The sequence below is a fragment of the Cottoperca gobio genome, chromosome 14 (genome assembly GCF_900634415.1).
Source record: "Cottoperca gobio chromosome 14, fCotGob3.1, whole genome shotgun sequence".
Taxonomy (NCBI): Eukaryota; Metazoa; Chordata; class Actinopteri; order Perciformes; family Bovichtidae; genus Cottoperca; species Cottoperca gobio.
The window spans coordinates 2,105,650-2,123,223 of record NC_041368.1 but is presented as its reverse complement, the minus strand read 5'-3'; the positions used below and the strand labels follow the sequence as shown (position 1 = coordinate 2,123,223).

The 17,574-nt window shown below is 41.3% G+C and overlaps 1 protein-coding gene across 11 annotated transcripts; it reads right to left on the bottom strand.

Annotated features, from left to right (window-relative positions):
• Positions 1 to 583: 583 nt before the first annotated feature.
• On the bottom strand, positions 584 to 10,776 carry msantd2 (Myb/SANT DNA binding domain containing 2). Of its 11 annotated transcripts, none has more exons than XR_003833456.1 (6): positions 10,325 to 10,776; positions 7,897 to 8,152; positions 7,747 to 7,810; positions 4,731 to 7,071; positions 1,008 to 1,173; positions 584 to 957 (listed from the first exon to the last, which is right to left on the bottom strand). XR_003833456.1 is itself a non-coding variant. In XM_029448771.1 (4 exons), exons 1-4 carry the CDS (start codon positions 10,754 to 10,756, stop codon positions 6,153 to 6,155), a joined length of 1,671 nt encoding a protein of 556 aa, XP_029304631.1. In that variant the 5' UTR covers positions 10,757 to 10,776; the 3' UTR covers positions 4,730 to 6,152. The 11 variants fall into 11 exon arrangements, 1 of the variants encoding a protein (XP_029304631.1); XR_003833457.1 differs by having other exon boundaries at positions 1,008 to 1,189; positions 5,029 to 7,071; XR_003833464.1 differs by lacking the exon at positions 1,008 to 1,173 and having other exon boundaries at positions 584 to 793.
• Positions 10,777 to 17,574: the final 6,798 nt, after the last annotated feature.

Below are 17,574 nucleotides of genomic sequence, written 5' to 3'. Positions count from 1 at the left end.
AGGCCAAACATATTGCTTGTTCCAATTAATTATCTATGTAAGGGTAGCTGAATGATATTTTTGTCTTTTCAGTTTTTTCAGAAAATTCAGCAGAAATGTGTTTCCCCCTCAACTCGATATCTGCCACGACTCAATGTCCATATCCTCTTATCAAAGGACAAACATGTATAATATATTAAATAAATAAAAATAAATAAATAAATAACAAGGATTATTACTGTTGCTATCACTGTCATCATTATAAAAAAATGTTTTGGACAATCAAGCACAATGCTAATGTGCAACACACACCAATTTGTCGGATCCACATTTATTTATAATTTGAAAATAAGTTTAGACATGTAATAGCCAGAATGTTTCATATATATAACACAGGAGTGCATTGCATGAGTAATGAAGACATAACTGCCAAGGAGAGAAATGCCACATGTATCTCCAGATATGATATAATACAGCTGATCTGTTTTATATACAGTATGAATGTACCCTCACATTATTTGTACATGCAGAAATATCTACTCACAAACAGGGAGTAGGAGTGCAGATGTGTGCAGGGTGATTTCACCATCTATTTAACCTGGGCTTCTATTTAACCTGGGCTCTATTTAACCTGGGCTTTTATTTAACCTGGGCTCTATTTAACCTGGGCTTCTATTTAACCTGGGCTTCTATTTAACCTGGGCTTCTATTTAACCTGGGCTCTATTTAACCTGGGCTTTTATTTAACCTGGGCTCTATTTAACCTGGGCTTCTATTTAACCTGGGCTCTATTTAACCTGGGCTTCTATTTAACCTGGGCTTCTATTTAACCTGGGCTCTATTTAACCTGGGCTCTATTTAACCTGGGCTTTTATTTAACCTGGGCTCTATTTAACCTGGGCTTCTATTTAACCTGGGCTTCTATTTAACCTGGGCTCTATTTAACCTGGGCTCTATTTAACCTGGGCTCTATTTAACCTGGGCTTTTATTTAACCTGGGCTCTATTTAATCTGGGCTTTTATTTAACCTGGGCTCTATTTAACCTGGGCTTCTATTTAACCTGGGCTCTATTTAACCTGGGCTTTTATTTAACCTGGGCTCTATTTAACCTGGGCTTCTATTTAACCTGGGCTTCTATTTAACCTGGGCTCTATTTAACCTGGGCTTCTATTTAACCTGGGCTTCTATTTAACCTGGGCTCTATTTAACCTGGGCTTTTATTTAATCTTGGGTTCTTAACATTGCCCTTACAACCAAATGAGAGCAGGAGGCAGGTCTGACTCTGAATCTCCAAACAGGAGCAGGTGGTGGACATGCTGTGATAAAGTTTAATTTAGTCTTTTAACAGCTTTTCAGTGTTGCAAAGACACTACAGAACCTTTTCCATTTAGATTCAGCCATGGTATTCAGTCTGAAAGATGTTTACATTAGTGTATAGTACACATCAAACATATCACATTGTGAGCATGAACAGTCATTATACACCTTGGTAATAGTAGTTTAATATTAAGCCTTTTTACATTAAACATGTTCTAAAAGGCTTGACACAGTGCAGATAGTCAAGTTATTAATCAAGAAGGAACAGTACAGCATTCATATCCAGGGAGAAGATATGACCAAGGTCTCAAGTACAATACAAGAAATCACAAATAGTGTTTGCTTTTGCTATTCATGAGAAACAAGACTGTCTGTAGGGAGTAGGAGTGCAAATGTGTGCAGGGCGATGTTTGGTCATCAACACAAGATCTTCTAAATCGCAGATGTAACATATTTGTGATTTAAATGTCACCTACTGTATACCACTCCATCCTGTACATTATATTAGTAACATGTTTTGGACATGTTGCCTCCCCTAAACATAAACACAAACCATTTGGAAATGTTTTGCTGCTTTGATGAAATATAACAATAAAGCAGATGAAAATAAAATAGTATAAAGACCACACTATTATCTTTATGATCAGATTATCTCAGATTATACTCTATAGGAAACTGTAGATGCATGAAATCTACATTGACCTGCATACAAGTATTATTGGTTTATGGCAGTTATCATCACTGCCCTAGATACTGTACAGATACTGCCTTAAAGACCAGAGACGTGCTTATTGACCTATATACCGCCCTGCTCCTTCTGGACATACTGTAAAGATACACTTTGGTCACTTTTGTTGGATTTGGTTTCAGGTCATGATTTCATATTTGGAGGGGGTTCACCTCTACAGTCTGCACTAGAAAATAATGAATTAATGTTACTCTGCAGCTCAGAAACAGCACAGTACAGGTTTATTCTACGATACTTTGATGACTAAACACTAATGTCGATGATCAAAATGTACATTTGGCAAAAGAAACCTCTTTCCTGCATAGTATACTGCATGAAAGCAAACATATTACACATTCATTGTGAAGAAAAACAAACAGGCATATCATATACAACAGAAAGGTATAAGTATGTATGAGTAATTTCTTTCATTGAGAAATGTTTGAATGGAAAAATGTAACATTAATTAACTGACTGAGCAGACGTTCTACTCATGACAAAAGGGCAGTATACAGTACCTTTCTGTTTGCTTTGGTGTCTCACTGCATAAACTGTATAACATCTGACGTTCCTTCATTCTGTTCACTTCATGTCACATATTTGTTGAAGTTCAAGTCTTATGATACTGTATTTGGATGTCTGTAAAAAATATATTTGTTCCAGTTCCAAAGGCTAGTTTCTAGAAGGTCAGCGGCATTGTCTCTCTGCACATACATCACAGCCACACATTGTGCCAGCTGTGGGTTTGCCTCCCTCCGAGGAACCTTTGAATTATTAGTAAGCTCTGTCACCCTGTTTTCTCTTCTTTTTAAATTAGTTATTAATGCATTTCAAAGCCAAAGATTTTATTTCACATTGACAAGAAATTGAAATAATTTCTACTCGACCATGTGGGGATCTTCAGCAATAGCTCTCTATGTCCATCTCCTGGCCACCGGGTGAATTACATCTCGCAGGTCTCAACCATAGACTGAATAAAATACCAACACGCTCATTCAGCTACTGCAATTACATCAGGCTAAACACACAGCACAGCTGAGGCTGATGGGACATTAGTTTTGCAGGTATTTGGTCATAAACAACCGACAAACTGGCCTGATGATGGCGCTGGATGAAAAAAACAGAGGATCACTAAAGTGATTACAATTCATCTTGAACATCTGTACCAACTTTCATGGTAATCCATCCAATAGTTGCTGAGACAGTTCACTGACAGCCACAGACTTCACCATGGTGGGGCGCTACAGACATGCTGCTGTCACAAGGGCCATGCTTGGTTAAAAAGAATCCCTATAGTATCATCTTGTGTCGATAACTGGGGCGTTAGCACTTCAGCAGAACACGAGACAAAACCCAAGAGGTGATTATTCAGCTGTTTCTGACCTCTAGAATGCAGTCTTCGTTCCTGACTGTGTTTTTCTGAAACTGAAGACATTATATCTATACAGTCCGTTACCTTGGTGAACCTGGACGTTGGTTTTGACCGACTACAGTTTTTCAGTTGAATAAAACACATTTTGGTATATCACATTATTGAGAACAACATGATTCATCTGTAAATAAAGCAGATCTTGAAAGGCACATATGAGCGCAAACAAATACACACAAGCCCATTCTCACTGTGTGGCAAATGACAGTGAGTGCCCCATTTATTGTTTGTCAAACAAATAAACATACAAGACGGTGACTTTAAAACAATCACATACAAGACATGGTGTCAACCAATAAAATATAAAATATCATATTTATATACTGTATAACCAAACAAATGAACATTGCAAGTTTGCAAAAGCTGGAATGCTCAAGAACATCAATATTTTTAAATATATATATATATATATAGTATAGATATATATTTATATATATAATATATATACTTATATATATTATAGATATATATATTTATTATAGATATATAAATATATATAATATATATATATATATATATTTATTATAGATATATAAAGGTACATTTCATATACATAGATTCAATATGGACTTCTCCATTGCTTGATTCTTCTCTACAGTCCTTTCCTGGCACATTGCACATAACCTCAGCAATCATTTTCATAAATAATTCAGTTTAATTTACTGGTCAAGGACGCAGCTTGTTGTCCAGACTAGAAGTCGAAGATCAGTGCTGTCTGGTTTACACCCATAAGCATGATTGTGTGTTATCCGCAGGACTGGGGCATTGCAATCCCAGTATGTGGGAGGTGCTGGTAACTCATCAACACAGCTTCTGTTATGTTGCTCTACTGAAACCCACTCTCAAACTCTCTCACAGCTCCAGCTAGAAATGCTCCAAAGTACTGGCCACCAATACATATTGCCTTACTGTATACTTACACTGCAGTGTAACATCAGACACTTCTCATGCTAGCTGATACCATGGCAATGTCATGTCTGTACTGATCTGGCTGTATTTCTGAATATCTCGAAAAGACAAAACTCAAAGTTGTGTACAATAAATTTTGCTTGTGCAAGAGCAAAACTCTGAATACCACCAACCTAGTCAAACATTTTAATGTGTATTAGAGCTATAACAGACCATGCAACAAAGTCAGCAAGAAGGCTAAACAGATAACAAGACAGCTTAACAACTGCGCTGCATTTGGTCTTAAGGCCAATGTGTGGTTATCAGTGGAGAGGCATTCAGTGTCATACCTGCCGTCTGCGCTCCATTTAACCTGGGCTCTATTTAACCTGGGCTTCTATTTAACCTGGGCTCTATTTAACCTGGGCTTCTATTTAACCTGGGCTTCTATTTAACCTGGGCTCTATTTAACCTGGGCTTCTATTTAACCTGGGCTCTATTTAACCTGGGCTTCTATTTAACCTGGGCTTCTATTTAACCTGGGCTCTATTTAACCTGGGCTTCTATTTAACCTGGGCTCTATTTAACCTGGGCTCTATTTAACCTGGGCTTCTATTTAACCTGGGCTCTATTTAACCTGGGCTTCTATTTAACCTGGGCTTCTATTTAACCTGGGCTCTATTTAACGTGGGCTTTTATTTAACCTGGGCTCTATTTAACGTGGGCTTCTATTTAACCTGGGCTCTATTTAACCTGGGCTTTATTTAACCTGGGCTTCTATTTAACCTGGGCTCTATTTAACCTGGGCTTTTATTTAATCTTGGGTTCTTAACATTGCCCTTACAACCAAATGAGAGCAGGAGGCAGGTCTGACTCTGAATCTCCAAACAGGAGCAGGTGGTGGACATGCTGTGATAAAGTTTAATTTAGTCTTTTAACAGCTTTTCAGTGTTGCAAAGACACTACAGAACCTTTTCCATTTAGATTCAGCCATGGTATTCAGTCTGAAAGATGTTTACATTAGTGTATAGTTGATAAACATGGTATTTTGTTTACTTGCTGCACAGAACCGTTGTTACAGGTCGGCATAAGTGGCATGTGTCGTTTAGTGTGCTGAATTGAAATGGAATGAAGCCCATGCTCAACCGGCCAGGTGGGTTTGTGCCCCCAGTGTTCACACTGCTGGATAAACAGGTGTCCACATTGGCCATTGCTTATTCTCCCTAATTTGCATGGAAGCATCCCTAGCTGCAGCCGAGTTACATGTGCAAAACATAAGGCATAAATCAGCAGTTACTCTTCAATGCTTTGTGAATTCAGGTCCACACTCAAAGTAAAGGCAGTTTCAAAATAAATACACGCTATGGTCCCCTCACTGCCTTGTTGGCTACATCCTACTGAGGTAGACAGATGCTTACTGCAGTAGTCACCTTGCCAACACCACCCTCCCTGATGTATATTATGTGTAACATTTATCTACAAGCAGCAGAAACCTTTGTAGTGCACATTAGCCTAAAAATAATAAGTACATACTTCTTGGATGTTGCAGCTCTGTAATACATAAACTACTGTTCCCATATCGCTACACAATACATTTGCCATATTGTGTATCGTCATTCTTTTTAGACTTAATAAGGGTCTAATGGAAAATCAGTTCAATAGTGCTAAAAAGGCTGCAAAAATATGCCAGACTCTTGCACACATCCATGCTTTATAACAGACAGAATTGGTCACCTTTCATGTTGCCTTGCTGGCTGTAACACTTGTTGATTATATCTTTAGTCAATACAAATCTGAAACACTGAGTGTAGTTACGATGTTTCTTTGTTGTTGTACTTCAAGGAACAACCAACAGCAGTTTCGAGGCACTCCACCAGGGAGCCGGCTGAGAGGAAGTCCAGCTCCACCTCAATGAATTTGATGTAAATGGCAAAATGTTGAGATGACTCTTCACTTCCTTCACCATTCTCATTTGTGACAGCACCGTGGCAGTTCTCCTGCAGGAAACGCGTCACAGGGGAGGATTCACCATGGGCATAGTGTTTGCCATAGCCCTGGAAGTGCTGGAAGAGACTCTGCTGTATGGTCCTATCCTCAGCTATGCCTAGGTAACAGTAAGTGACTTTAGTCCCAGTCCTGTAAAAATTATCTGCACCTCCTCCATCAGCCTGACTTTGTGCCGCGTTCTCAGACTCGCATGTAGGTAAGCTATGGTCTTCACTATCACCCTGAGGAAAGATGTGAGTGTCGTAACAATAAGACACCGCCTCGTAGCCAATAGCGTAGAGTCCATACGCCTTGGGGATGTTCACAGGAAGGAGGTAGTGGGATGTGCCTTTTCTGCAGCCTGCTGCCCTGGACTGTGATACAGGGATCCAGTCCACTTCCATGTGCAGCTCCAGGCAGCGCGCCTCACTGATGGTAATGTCCAGAAACTTGTAATAGACATTCTTCCAGTTCATCTTCTGAACTTTGGTCATGATGATGCGGCCCTCTGGCTTTTCTGGGTTGAAGTACTCACGAAGCCTCTTGCCAAGCGGCACCTGAGAGCTGATTTCGGCGTAGTGGTAACGCACTTCCTCGCGCCAGCGTGTGTTGTACCCCACACCAAAGATGGCCAGTTTGTTGGAGAGGTGCAGCCTGGAGAACTCAGTCCATGTCTGGAAGTGCTCCCATTTCAGCTGAACCGACTCAAGGATACGCATCACAGTCTGCATCATGTCCCTTTTTCTGCGGAGAACCCAAGATAAATTATAATGACGATGTAATAAAACATGTTTCGCATTTTTAAAGTGCTAAATAAGAAGTGAGCTGACAAATAATACCTTGTTAATAATAATAATACATTTTACTTATATAGAGCTTTCCTGGAAACTCAAAGACGCTTAGCGTGGTTATGGGAGCCTGAGTTTGTGCATTAACTGGTCCCTTTCACACAGTATATCTGTGCTAAAGTACAATTCTAAAACAAAAGAACTCCAAGAAGTGAGGTGGAGATTCCTTAAAGCCCATTGTTGTAGCATTTGCAAGATTCTAGCTTTGACGACTCCCTATGGTCGTAACAAATAAGGCACTCAAGCAGACAGCACTGCACATGGTACAGATTTGAGAATTACTAAAACCCAACCCATTTCCAATAAACATCCTAATACTAAAACAATCTTTGTTCCATTGTATGTTTATGGACTAATGCTTTTGCGATACAGAGCCCTGACCTGTTTGGACTGGCAGATTGAGAACTAATTGACTACATCCCATTCAGAGTAATGACACATTGCTGTGTTGGATTTTCAATAGTAATTTGCAATGGTTAGGCTAATTTACCAACTGTTTTTTAACAACAACTTTATATCAAACATTTTCCATTAAAAAAGACAAAGTAAATCCCCATTGTAGTTGACTTACTGGGTTTGTTCTGACAGCTCTATTTGAATCTGCAGAGCTCTGTTATTAGGCACCTGGATTTCCTCTAGAGAGAAAACAAACACACGTATTAGTTGAAACTATTCCCGTGTCTTTTATTGCTATCTGTCCGCTCCTGGCTCACACCCTCACCAGTTTCCATGTCTCCCTCCTGGAAGGCTGAGTCCAGCACCTGGTTGCACCAGTCCTCCTGGGAGAAGTCCTCTAGGGTGCTGCCATCAGACTCCATCTCCTGATACAGCCCACTGCTGTTGATCAGCACTGGGGCACAACTCTGGGAGTCCCAGCCTCCCTGCCCAAACACCTTCTCCAGCTGCTCTATGGTGTAGCTGCTCTTCCTTTTGCCGATGCCGTGCTCCTTCACACGGCTGTAGCAGCGCCGCAGCGTCTGAATGTGGTGGTAGGATAAATAAAGGATTCACTCAGCTGTTGTTACAGTAACTGTCAACTTTGTTGGGACAGTTCTACAGTATGGTGACACACAGACAGGCCCACAAAGAGGAGGGATGTTAGCTATGCAAGTTAGCTAGTTACTTACAGCAAGTCTAAGGAGCCCGCATGTTTAACAGCATTTGGATTTGTCTGGCTGTGGACTGCAATATGTTTTAAGTTAGGATGCACTAATCTGAGGTATTGGATCAGCTTTGGCATCAGCCCCGAGACTGACCTCTTTAAGCAGAGCGGGTATCTGCAGGTCATTACTAAACCATTTTTAATAATGCTATTTTAGCTAGTAATGCTGTTACTCAGCACTTCCTGTTTGTGCTGCATAATGACTAGGCTACATTTTTAATGTGAAGGCAGTGGGAGACCTTTACAGTGAAAGAAACCAGAAATATTGACAATACTATTTGTGCTAAGCTAACATTAGCTAAGATCGACTTGATATAGTTTTATATGTTCTGCACATCCTGCAAACAGGAAGTGGTTTGGAAACATTGCAAGGTCAAAGTAACGAAGCTCAATAAAGCAGATATATAGGCTATGTTAAAACAATATACCTTTAAATGCAAGTCAAATAACCTAAACATGGTAAAACATGCAAAATATCATAAATAATTACATTACTACATTTATAAACTAAAAAATAAATGTAGGCTACCTTGAAGTGCCAGTTTACCAAGACTGGATTCACCTCACAGCATGTATACTTGTGTTAAACTGCTCGGATGTTAAACAGTTGTCTACCTCCCCTCAGAGGAGCCGCTGGGTGAGATTCATCTCAAACAATGTTCAGAGCCTTTTGGTGAAGCCCAACTTCTCAAGAGATGGACTGGAGGGAATGGCCAGTATATTTTAGATGTGGTCTTAACTATTTTTTTCAGTCAGACTACCAAACCAAAGCATAATGGATCAAGTTGCCGCACTCTCTTCACTTTACAGCAATGTGTAAAACCGGACAACAGCCTTCATAGCTAAAACATCAGTCAAGAAGCAAAACATATTGTTGAGCGGAGGAGAACTTTCCCTCTGCTGTCCTGTGGACGCAGAGGACAGCAGAGCAGTATCGGCTCTTATCACCTCAGGGCTATTTGTCAGGTCTGTATCTGTTCACAACACCAGCAGTCCACCAACAATTCAGAAGGAATGTTTTACATCTACAGTCTCAAGTTAACGTTCAGAGGAATGAGTTCCAACAGAGGAAACAGACATTTAGGGGAAAAGGGAGCAATGGTGTTGGATCAGTTCTCAGTATAAGCATCAGTGGTTCAGTTTTTCACTGTAGAATGGAGCATTGTGTCTGGAGAGTATATTATGTGAAATTTGATAGAAAACCAGATCTCCATTTTGTTACTTCTCATTGTTGGCAATCTGTTAGAATTAAAATTTAAATGAAACATGTCATTTAAAATATACTGATGCTGAAAAGGAAACATTATTGCATATGTTGACATCTAATGCAATGGTGGCAAGAATGTCACATTAATAAGGAATACACAACCTAGACTGTCCTTTCTGATGACAAGTGTAAAACATATCTGTATGAAGCTGCTTAATCTGGCTGTTACATGCAGGGAGGTGAATGAATGAATACAAGCGTTGGGGTTGAGTTCACCCCAATAGAGAGACGTGGTTGTAAATAAAAAATAAAAATGCTAAATATGATATTCATTTGATGATGATCATCATCATCATAAGGACACAATATCCATTGAGTCCCTATATCATATTCATTACAATGCATGGCCAGTATTTAGTATGCTAATTATAAATTGAGTGTAGATGGGGTTACTTACATTACATTATATTTAGCTGACGCTTTTGTCCAAAGCGAAGTACAATACGTGCAAACAATATTAGATCCTGACATAGTGGGCTTTTAGCTAATGTGAGTGTTTGCTGCATGTCAACAACCTGTGACTGGACGGATCTCTGTGAATGTGTCCTGGCCCTACGTGACTATAACCTACACTGCAAGCCCCATCAGCTGCATGACAGCAACTGTTAGCACCTCCAGGTCACTCTCAAAGCTACAAGTAACGTCAGGGGTCCTGAAGGAGGAGGGGGGGGGGGGGGTGGACATGTACAGCCATTAGTGTGTCCTCGTAACCTTATTTACCTTCATCCTCTCCCTGCACTGGGACGGGGTCCTCTCATATCCCAGCTCCGACAAGGCTCTGGACACCCGCTCGTACATGGCAGGACCGGGGGCCTTACCGGAGAACACGGTGCCTGCGACCTCCAGCTGCTGCATTCTCGCCTCCGTCAGCCTCTCATTGCCCCAGACCGCGATGAGGGCGTTTGTCTCGGACGGGGTCCACGACATCCCTCGGCAAGCCGTGAAGCTGTTGGAGGAGGATGAGGCCGCCGTCCGGCCCGCGGTCCCTGAGCCGACGTTCAAAGGCGAGAAGCGATTTGGTGTCGAGGGATTAGAGTGATATTGATTACTGTCACTCAAGTCCTCCGACTCAGGGGATGGCACCTCGGTTTTCGGTATCTTTAACGGCGTCGATATCTCTGGAGAATGCTCCGCGGTACTGGACGCCGCCATGTTGCCTCTGTTGCTAGGGGGAGGAGTAGAGGGAGGAGGGGGAGGGAGGGTGACGTTCGGGGCTTTACCCTAGAAGGCATGGAGAAAGATACGGCGTGGATCCTGGGAGAGATGCGAAAATGGATCCTGGAAGAGTTTGACTTTCGGGTAAACAAACAAATAAATAAACAAACAACAAACGTTTCTCGACAGTCATCGTTGAGCCCTGACTATGACACAGATACAGAAGCGTAGTTATGAACGTAGCACTGCCTCAGAGATTGTCTCTTCAGCCTCCTTTTGAAAATACAATTGAAGATAAAATAATACCAATGAAATATAAGCCTGCTACGAGCTACAGTATGGTCACTACTTTTGCCTCGGAATGGCAGTGCAAATGTGTTCAGGGTGGCATAAGTTTTTTTCTTTGTTTTTATCATCATTATACAGTTTTGACAAGTTTGACTTGACTTAAATCTTACAACAGCAGACATTTTGAGTTGTCATAGTAGGATAAAGCACAGGTGTCACTTGGGGTGAAAATAAAATAGGTGTCTTTAGGACTCCCCCTAACCCTGACCCTATTCTCCAGTAGTCCTACATGCAAAACATAGAATACTTTATCAAATATCATACAGTGCTTTGCTATAATAGTAGTGTATACAGTGTCTTACATGTGTTACACATTAAGTACAAGTAATAAACCCAATAATACAATGTATTATTCAAAATATAACACAATACATTTACTTTTGATATTTTTTAACTTTTACCTAAAAGGAAAATGTGCCACCTTTTATGTGGATGTGCATTCAGTGTTGATAGTGGTAAATGTAATCCATTGAAACAATAAATTCCTCAGTGAGTGCTATATTGACCGAGAAAGCTAAATTGTCCAGTTTGCGGAGCCGTGCCAGCAGTGCCTACATGTACCAGGATGATAGACTGACCAGGCTGCATTGCGCACAAGCTTCAGATGCCCAGTGTCCCTGCTGGCCATATCCTCTTCTCTTCTTCGGCCATATCCTTTAGCTCAAACACATACTGACTGAATATCCAAGTCACACAACTGTCACATTAAATCACTCTATTTCCCCCAATCACAATATCTCTTACTAAAAGGCAAGAAAGGGTATTCAATATAGGCTCTATATACCTACACAAATATACTATGAACTGTATCCTCGTTTATAACATCCTCTGCACTCATATATTGGGAGGCCATTTTTGGTGTTGGAAACTTAGCGAGTTGGCAAAACAAGCAACCCAGATCCAAGCTGAAATAGCCAGTAGTTATTCCTTGATTCCAACTACGTCACTGTCACATCAAATGATGGCGCTGGATGCAGGAAAAACAACAAGTTTTGCAAACTCAGCTTTCTGGGTTAATATAGCACACACTGAGGAATGTATTGCTTCAATCGATTACATTTAGTGTCAACACTGATGCAGCCACATACAATGTATTTACTTTACTAGTTTATTTACTATTTACAAGTTTATTATGTTCACCATCTTAGTTTAGCATTTTAGCATGCAGGTATTAGATGATAAACCAAACAGTAGAAAAACCAATAAATACATATTTACACATACGTATAGATTGTGATTATAATTGTACCGCTTCTTCAAATGGGAAATGCAGTTTCAGCCTTGGGAAACATGTACAGTATATTTCCAGCTGCAGCATGTAGCCTAGCCATTGTAACAATAATTATCTGTTGCTTAGTAAAGGTAATGTACCTTATATTGTGAGGTCTTAATGTCAGTACACAGACTGTGTACTTATGGTTTGCCCAGTGATTTATAAGTTACTCACATTAGATTAGTGTGCATTATTGTCCACATAGGAAAAATAAGGTTCTTTGGTGACATTTTTTGTCAATTGGCATCTAAGTAAAATCTGTAAGTAAAGTGTTGTCCAACAAGTCATCACAATGGCATCACTGAGCAGTGAATAAGACCTTTCATTGGGCTTTGAGTGTATAATTGGTCATTTGATGGCCCGATTGATGGATTGTGTCATTGTTTACTTCATCTTCTCCATGACAATGTTTGACTGGCTTCCCTCAGGGACTACAAGTCAAGCCGGCCTGCTCTGCCATCTGTCCAGTGTGTGTGTGTGTGCGTGAGTGCGTGCGTGCGTGCATGCGTGCGTGCTTGCGTGCGTGTGTGTGTGTGTGTGTATGTGAGGTCCTGACCTGGCATAAGGAACAGTAATATATGTTTTGGACGAGGTCAACACACTAGCTGTCCAATATAGGTCAAAGACAGGAAACAATGGACAGTCTAACCTTTACATGTCAAGACTGCAGCTGTCAATCAGTTGTCATGTCTGCTGTCAGCAAGAGATGATATGTGCCTGAAACACCTCGGCTTGATTGCGTTTGGATTAAATAAACTTTCTGCAAGTGTGGCGAACATTTGGATTGAAATGATGAACCACTATTGTACTTGGTTGTACTTGGTTTCTTCATTAGCATGAACACACACACACACTAGTTTATTTTGACTCCCACATGCACCGTCCTGCTTAACAAAATAATTACTAGAGCACCAAATGTGTATTAATCTGCTGTTGGAAATAGTCCCTAACAAATGTGTTACTTAGTGCTATACAAATAACGTTAGCTAAAAACTACAATGTTGAGCTGTTTTATTTTAAATTATATAGTCTTTATATGGATGGGAATGTCGGTCTGTGTGGTGGTTGGTCCACCACTCTGGTTCAGATTGAAATGTCTCAAACGCTATTAGATGAATTGCCATGGAAGTTTGTACAGACCTTAACAATCCTGCTGACGTTGGAAATATATTATCTTTTCCTTTAGTACCACCATAAGATTGACATTTTTGGTTTGCGGTGAAATACTTTATTGGATGGACTGCGATGGCCTTTCTTTTACAGATGTTGATGGTGCCCAGATAATGATTTATTTTGACTTTGGTGATTACTTTACCTTTCCTGTAGCACCACCAGCTGGTAATAGTTGTCACTTATTCAATGAAATTGACTGTGAAATATATGGATCCACTACATCAGTCTTTCTTAAAGAGTGGTCCGCGGATTCAGCACCTTTCCCCGGGATAACCACCGAACGTTAGAATGGTGCAGAAGTACCTCAAATTCAGAGCCCATTTCCTTACACAGCTCTTTGAAGATGCGGTGCTTCATAGCACTATTTTGCACGTAGTTCATACATTCAACTACAATTTTTAATACTTCTGCCAGTTTTAGAGGCAAGGTTTTTGTTCCCAACGCATGCCTGTGCAGAACACAATGATGTGTGGTGCATCGGATTTCACCTTCGCTCCAAAACCAGAGTGTCGTCCCAGCATGGCTGGAGCTCCGTCCGAACAAACTGCAGAAACCATATGATCGTTTTCTCTGAAGAAGTCATCCATGAGTTTCTTCACATCGACTGCCTTGGTTGTTGTTGTAAGAGGCTTACAAAATAAAAAAATCTTCCTTTATAATAATAATAATAATACATTTTATTTAGAGGCGCCTTTCAGGACACCCAAGGTCATCTTTCACATAGCGCACAAATACAACAAGCTGGCTTAGATTGGAAATGTCGGTGGTCTCGTCGAGTTGGAGGGTGAATTTTGCTGGGCTTGAAATCAGATCTGCAACTACTTGAGCCAAGATGTCATCGCTCATGTCGTCTATTCTGCTGCTGATAGTGTCATTTGAAAGAGGAATTTGGGATAACTTATCTTCAGCAGCTTTTCCCAGCATGATATTCGCCATCTTCAACGCAGCTGGTTTTACGAGTGTTTCACCAATGGTGTGTGGTTCGCCCTGCTTTGTGATCAGGTACACAACTTCGTACGATGCTGTGAGCATCGGTTTGTCGATGGGTACAAAGCCGAGAACAGGCAGAGTAGCCTTTTGACTCTCTTCACCTTGAATTCAGCGAGCGTTGTGTTCTTGTATTTCCCATCTCCATGCAGCTTTAGGAAGTTGTTAGACACAGACACAGGGAAGGAAGACTCATACGCTCGACTCCGGACACAATGGTAAAGTGTAAAAAAACAATACTTTACTTCAATAAAACAAAATCTTAACTCAAAGCGCTCACTAGGAGGATAAATAAAGTTCTCTGAAAAAACACACTGGTACTTGGCACACTGGAACTTACACATGCTATGACAAGGATAAGACAAGACGTCACAAATAATACAAGTGGGCTGAATTTATCTGTAATCTAACACGGCAAAGAAAAATGGTGTGTTGCCAAATTGTCGACAAAAACGGCCCGACATTGCTAGTGTGAACCGGGCTATACTGTGTGTGTCTTGACCCCTGCCGACCCCTGCCGAACCCCTGAGAGTGACTCAACGAACCCCTGGGGTTCGATTGAACCCAGCTTAAGAAACACTGGACTAGAGTGTAGCATAGACATAGCGTAGCTACGTAGGTTAGTTTTATGATCTTACGTCATAAATGATCTGCACGGTCAATTTGAGCCGCGGTCAACTGACAAGATGGATCGATGGCTGTAGACAGGATCAGTTAAAAGAAAATTAAATCAAAAATGTGTGAAAACAGTGAAGGTGCATCGTCCTGATGCAGGTGATTCAGCAGCTACAAGTGGTTCAGCCGCAGCGACAACAAGTGGTTTTGTGTGCGTTACTGAGTCGCAGGAGAAAGGTTCACCGTCCAACCTCCACCCGGCTGAAAGCTATGAAACTCAGCTTGAACGCGCAAAGTCCAGCACTAAAGTGAAGAGAAAATATCACAGCGACTACATCACATTTGGATTTTTTTGGACTGGAGAAGAAGAGGATCCTAATCCACACTGTGTTTTGTGCTACGAGTCGTTGCCTAACAAGGCTCTGAAACCCGCCAAACTCAAGCGACATGTTGAGAGTAAACACAAGGATTACTTTGGAAAACCTTTAGGATTTGTTGAGAGAAAACGTAATGAATTTAAGAAACACATGACGAAGGCGCCCTCATAGTTTGCATTTTGCGTATCTCTCAGTAGCAAACGATCTTGCTGTGGGTAAGTTGCGGCTCTGTACGGACATAAACTCAGTAATAAATGTAGTCTACGTTTCATATGATGTGTAAAATCTATCAGCATTCAACGTTTAAATCGCATATGAACGAAATGCTTGTAGAATCCGTAGTTGTATTTATATTGTTGATTTAATGTGTGAACGAGCGACATAGAGAAGGTCACATAAAGATCATTATTAGGCTGTCATTTGTAATATATTGTTGGAGTGGTTGGAGTGGATGTTTGGGGAGTTAGGTGGTCCGTGAGTGTTTTTTTATTGGTTAAGTGGTCCTTGGTCTGAAAAAGTTTGAGAAACACTGCACTACATGGATTGACACAACATTTGGTACCGCCATTCATCGTTTCCTGAGGATGAATCCTAATGCCTGAAGTGATCCCCTGACTTTCTCTCTAGTGCCACCATGTGGTTGATATATTCGGTTCAGACTGAAATATTTCAATTAGTACCCGAGCATGCCAACATGGTAAGCTAAGATGTTGAACATGACTCAGGACATAAAAGACTGACTCAGGACATAAAAGGCCCAGCATCCGCGATGCTGCTCTTTCGCTCCCTGCCTGAGCCAGGAAACCCCGTTGTTTTGCTATGTCTTTTGTTTCATGATTTGCTTCACAACACCTTACACCACATTATCCACACACATCAACATGCACATTACTGATTACTGATTATCACGTCTCATATTTTAATTTAATTCACATTTTATGTTCTTTTGTAAATAAATCGCTCATATTTTTTGGCATTTCGTGTCCTTACCGTTAGTTTTTCATGGCCTAGAGCCTGGGTTATGACACCCAGCCTTCATGACCATAGATGAGGGTAGGAACGAAGATCGACCGGTAGATCGAGAGCTTTGCCTTCTGGCTCAGCTCAGTCATAATGGTGCACGTTCCACGGCCAGGACGGAATCCGCATTGTTCCTCTTCAATCAGAGGTTCGACTATCGGCCGAACCCTCCTTTCCAGCACCTTGGAGTAGACTTTACCAGGGAGGCTGAGAAGTGTGATACCCCTGTAGTTGGCACACACTCTCTGGTCCCTCTTTTTGAATAGGGGAACCACAACCCCGGTCTGCCACCTCCTAGGCACTGTCCCAGACTTCCACGCAATGTTGACGAGGCGTGTCCACCAAGACAGCCCCTCCACACCCAAAGCCTTCAGCATTTCTGGACGCATCTCATCAACCCCGGGGCCTTTCCACTGTGGAGTTGTTTGACTACCTCAGTGACCTCCATGTTTTATATTTGTCCAGTGTATATTTGATTATATCCAGTTTGTTGTTGTGTTGACATGTTTGTTATGTATCATTGATACTCTTCCTGTTAATCCTTCATTGAAAAATATATATAAACTATTATCAAACAACATTTCTGTGGTCCTGAGTATTTATTTGTCACATTTATGTCATGATCTACAACCAAAAGTAATGTAGCCATTCAACCCTGTTACTTTACGCAACCCTGTTACTCTAATTTCAACCCTCCATCCATCCATCCATCGTCCACCGCTTATCCGGGATCGGGTCGCGGGGGCAGCAGCTCCAGTAAGGAACCCCAATCTTCCCTTCTCCGGGCCACATCCTCCAGCTCCGACTGGGGGATCCTGAGGCGTTCCCAGGCCAGTGAGGAGATATAATCTCTCCACCGAGTCCTGGGTCTTCCCCGGGGTCTCCTCCCAGCTGGACGTGCCTGGAACACCTCCCTAGGGAGGCGCCCAGGTGGCATCCTTACTAGATGCCCGAACCACCTCAACTGGCTCCTTTCAACGTAAAGGAGCAGCGGCTCTACTCCGAGTCTCTCACGGATGGCT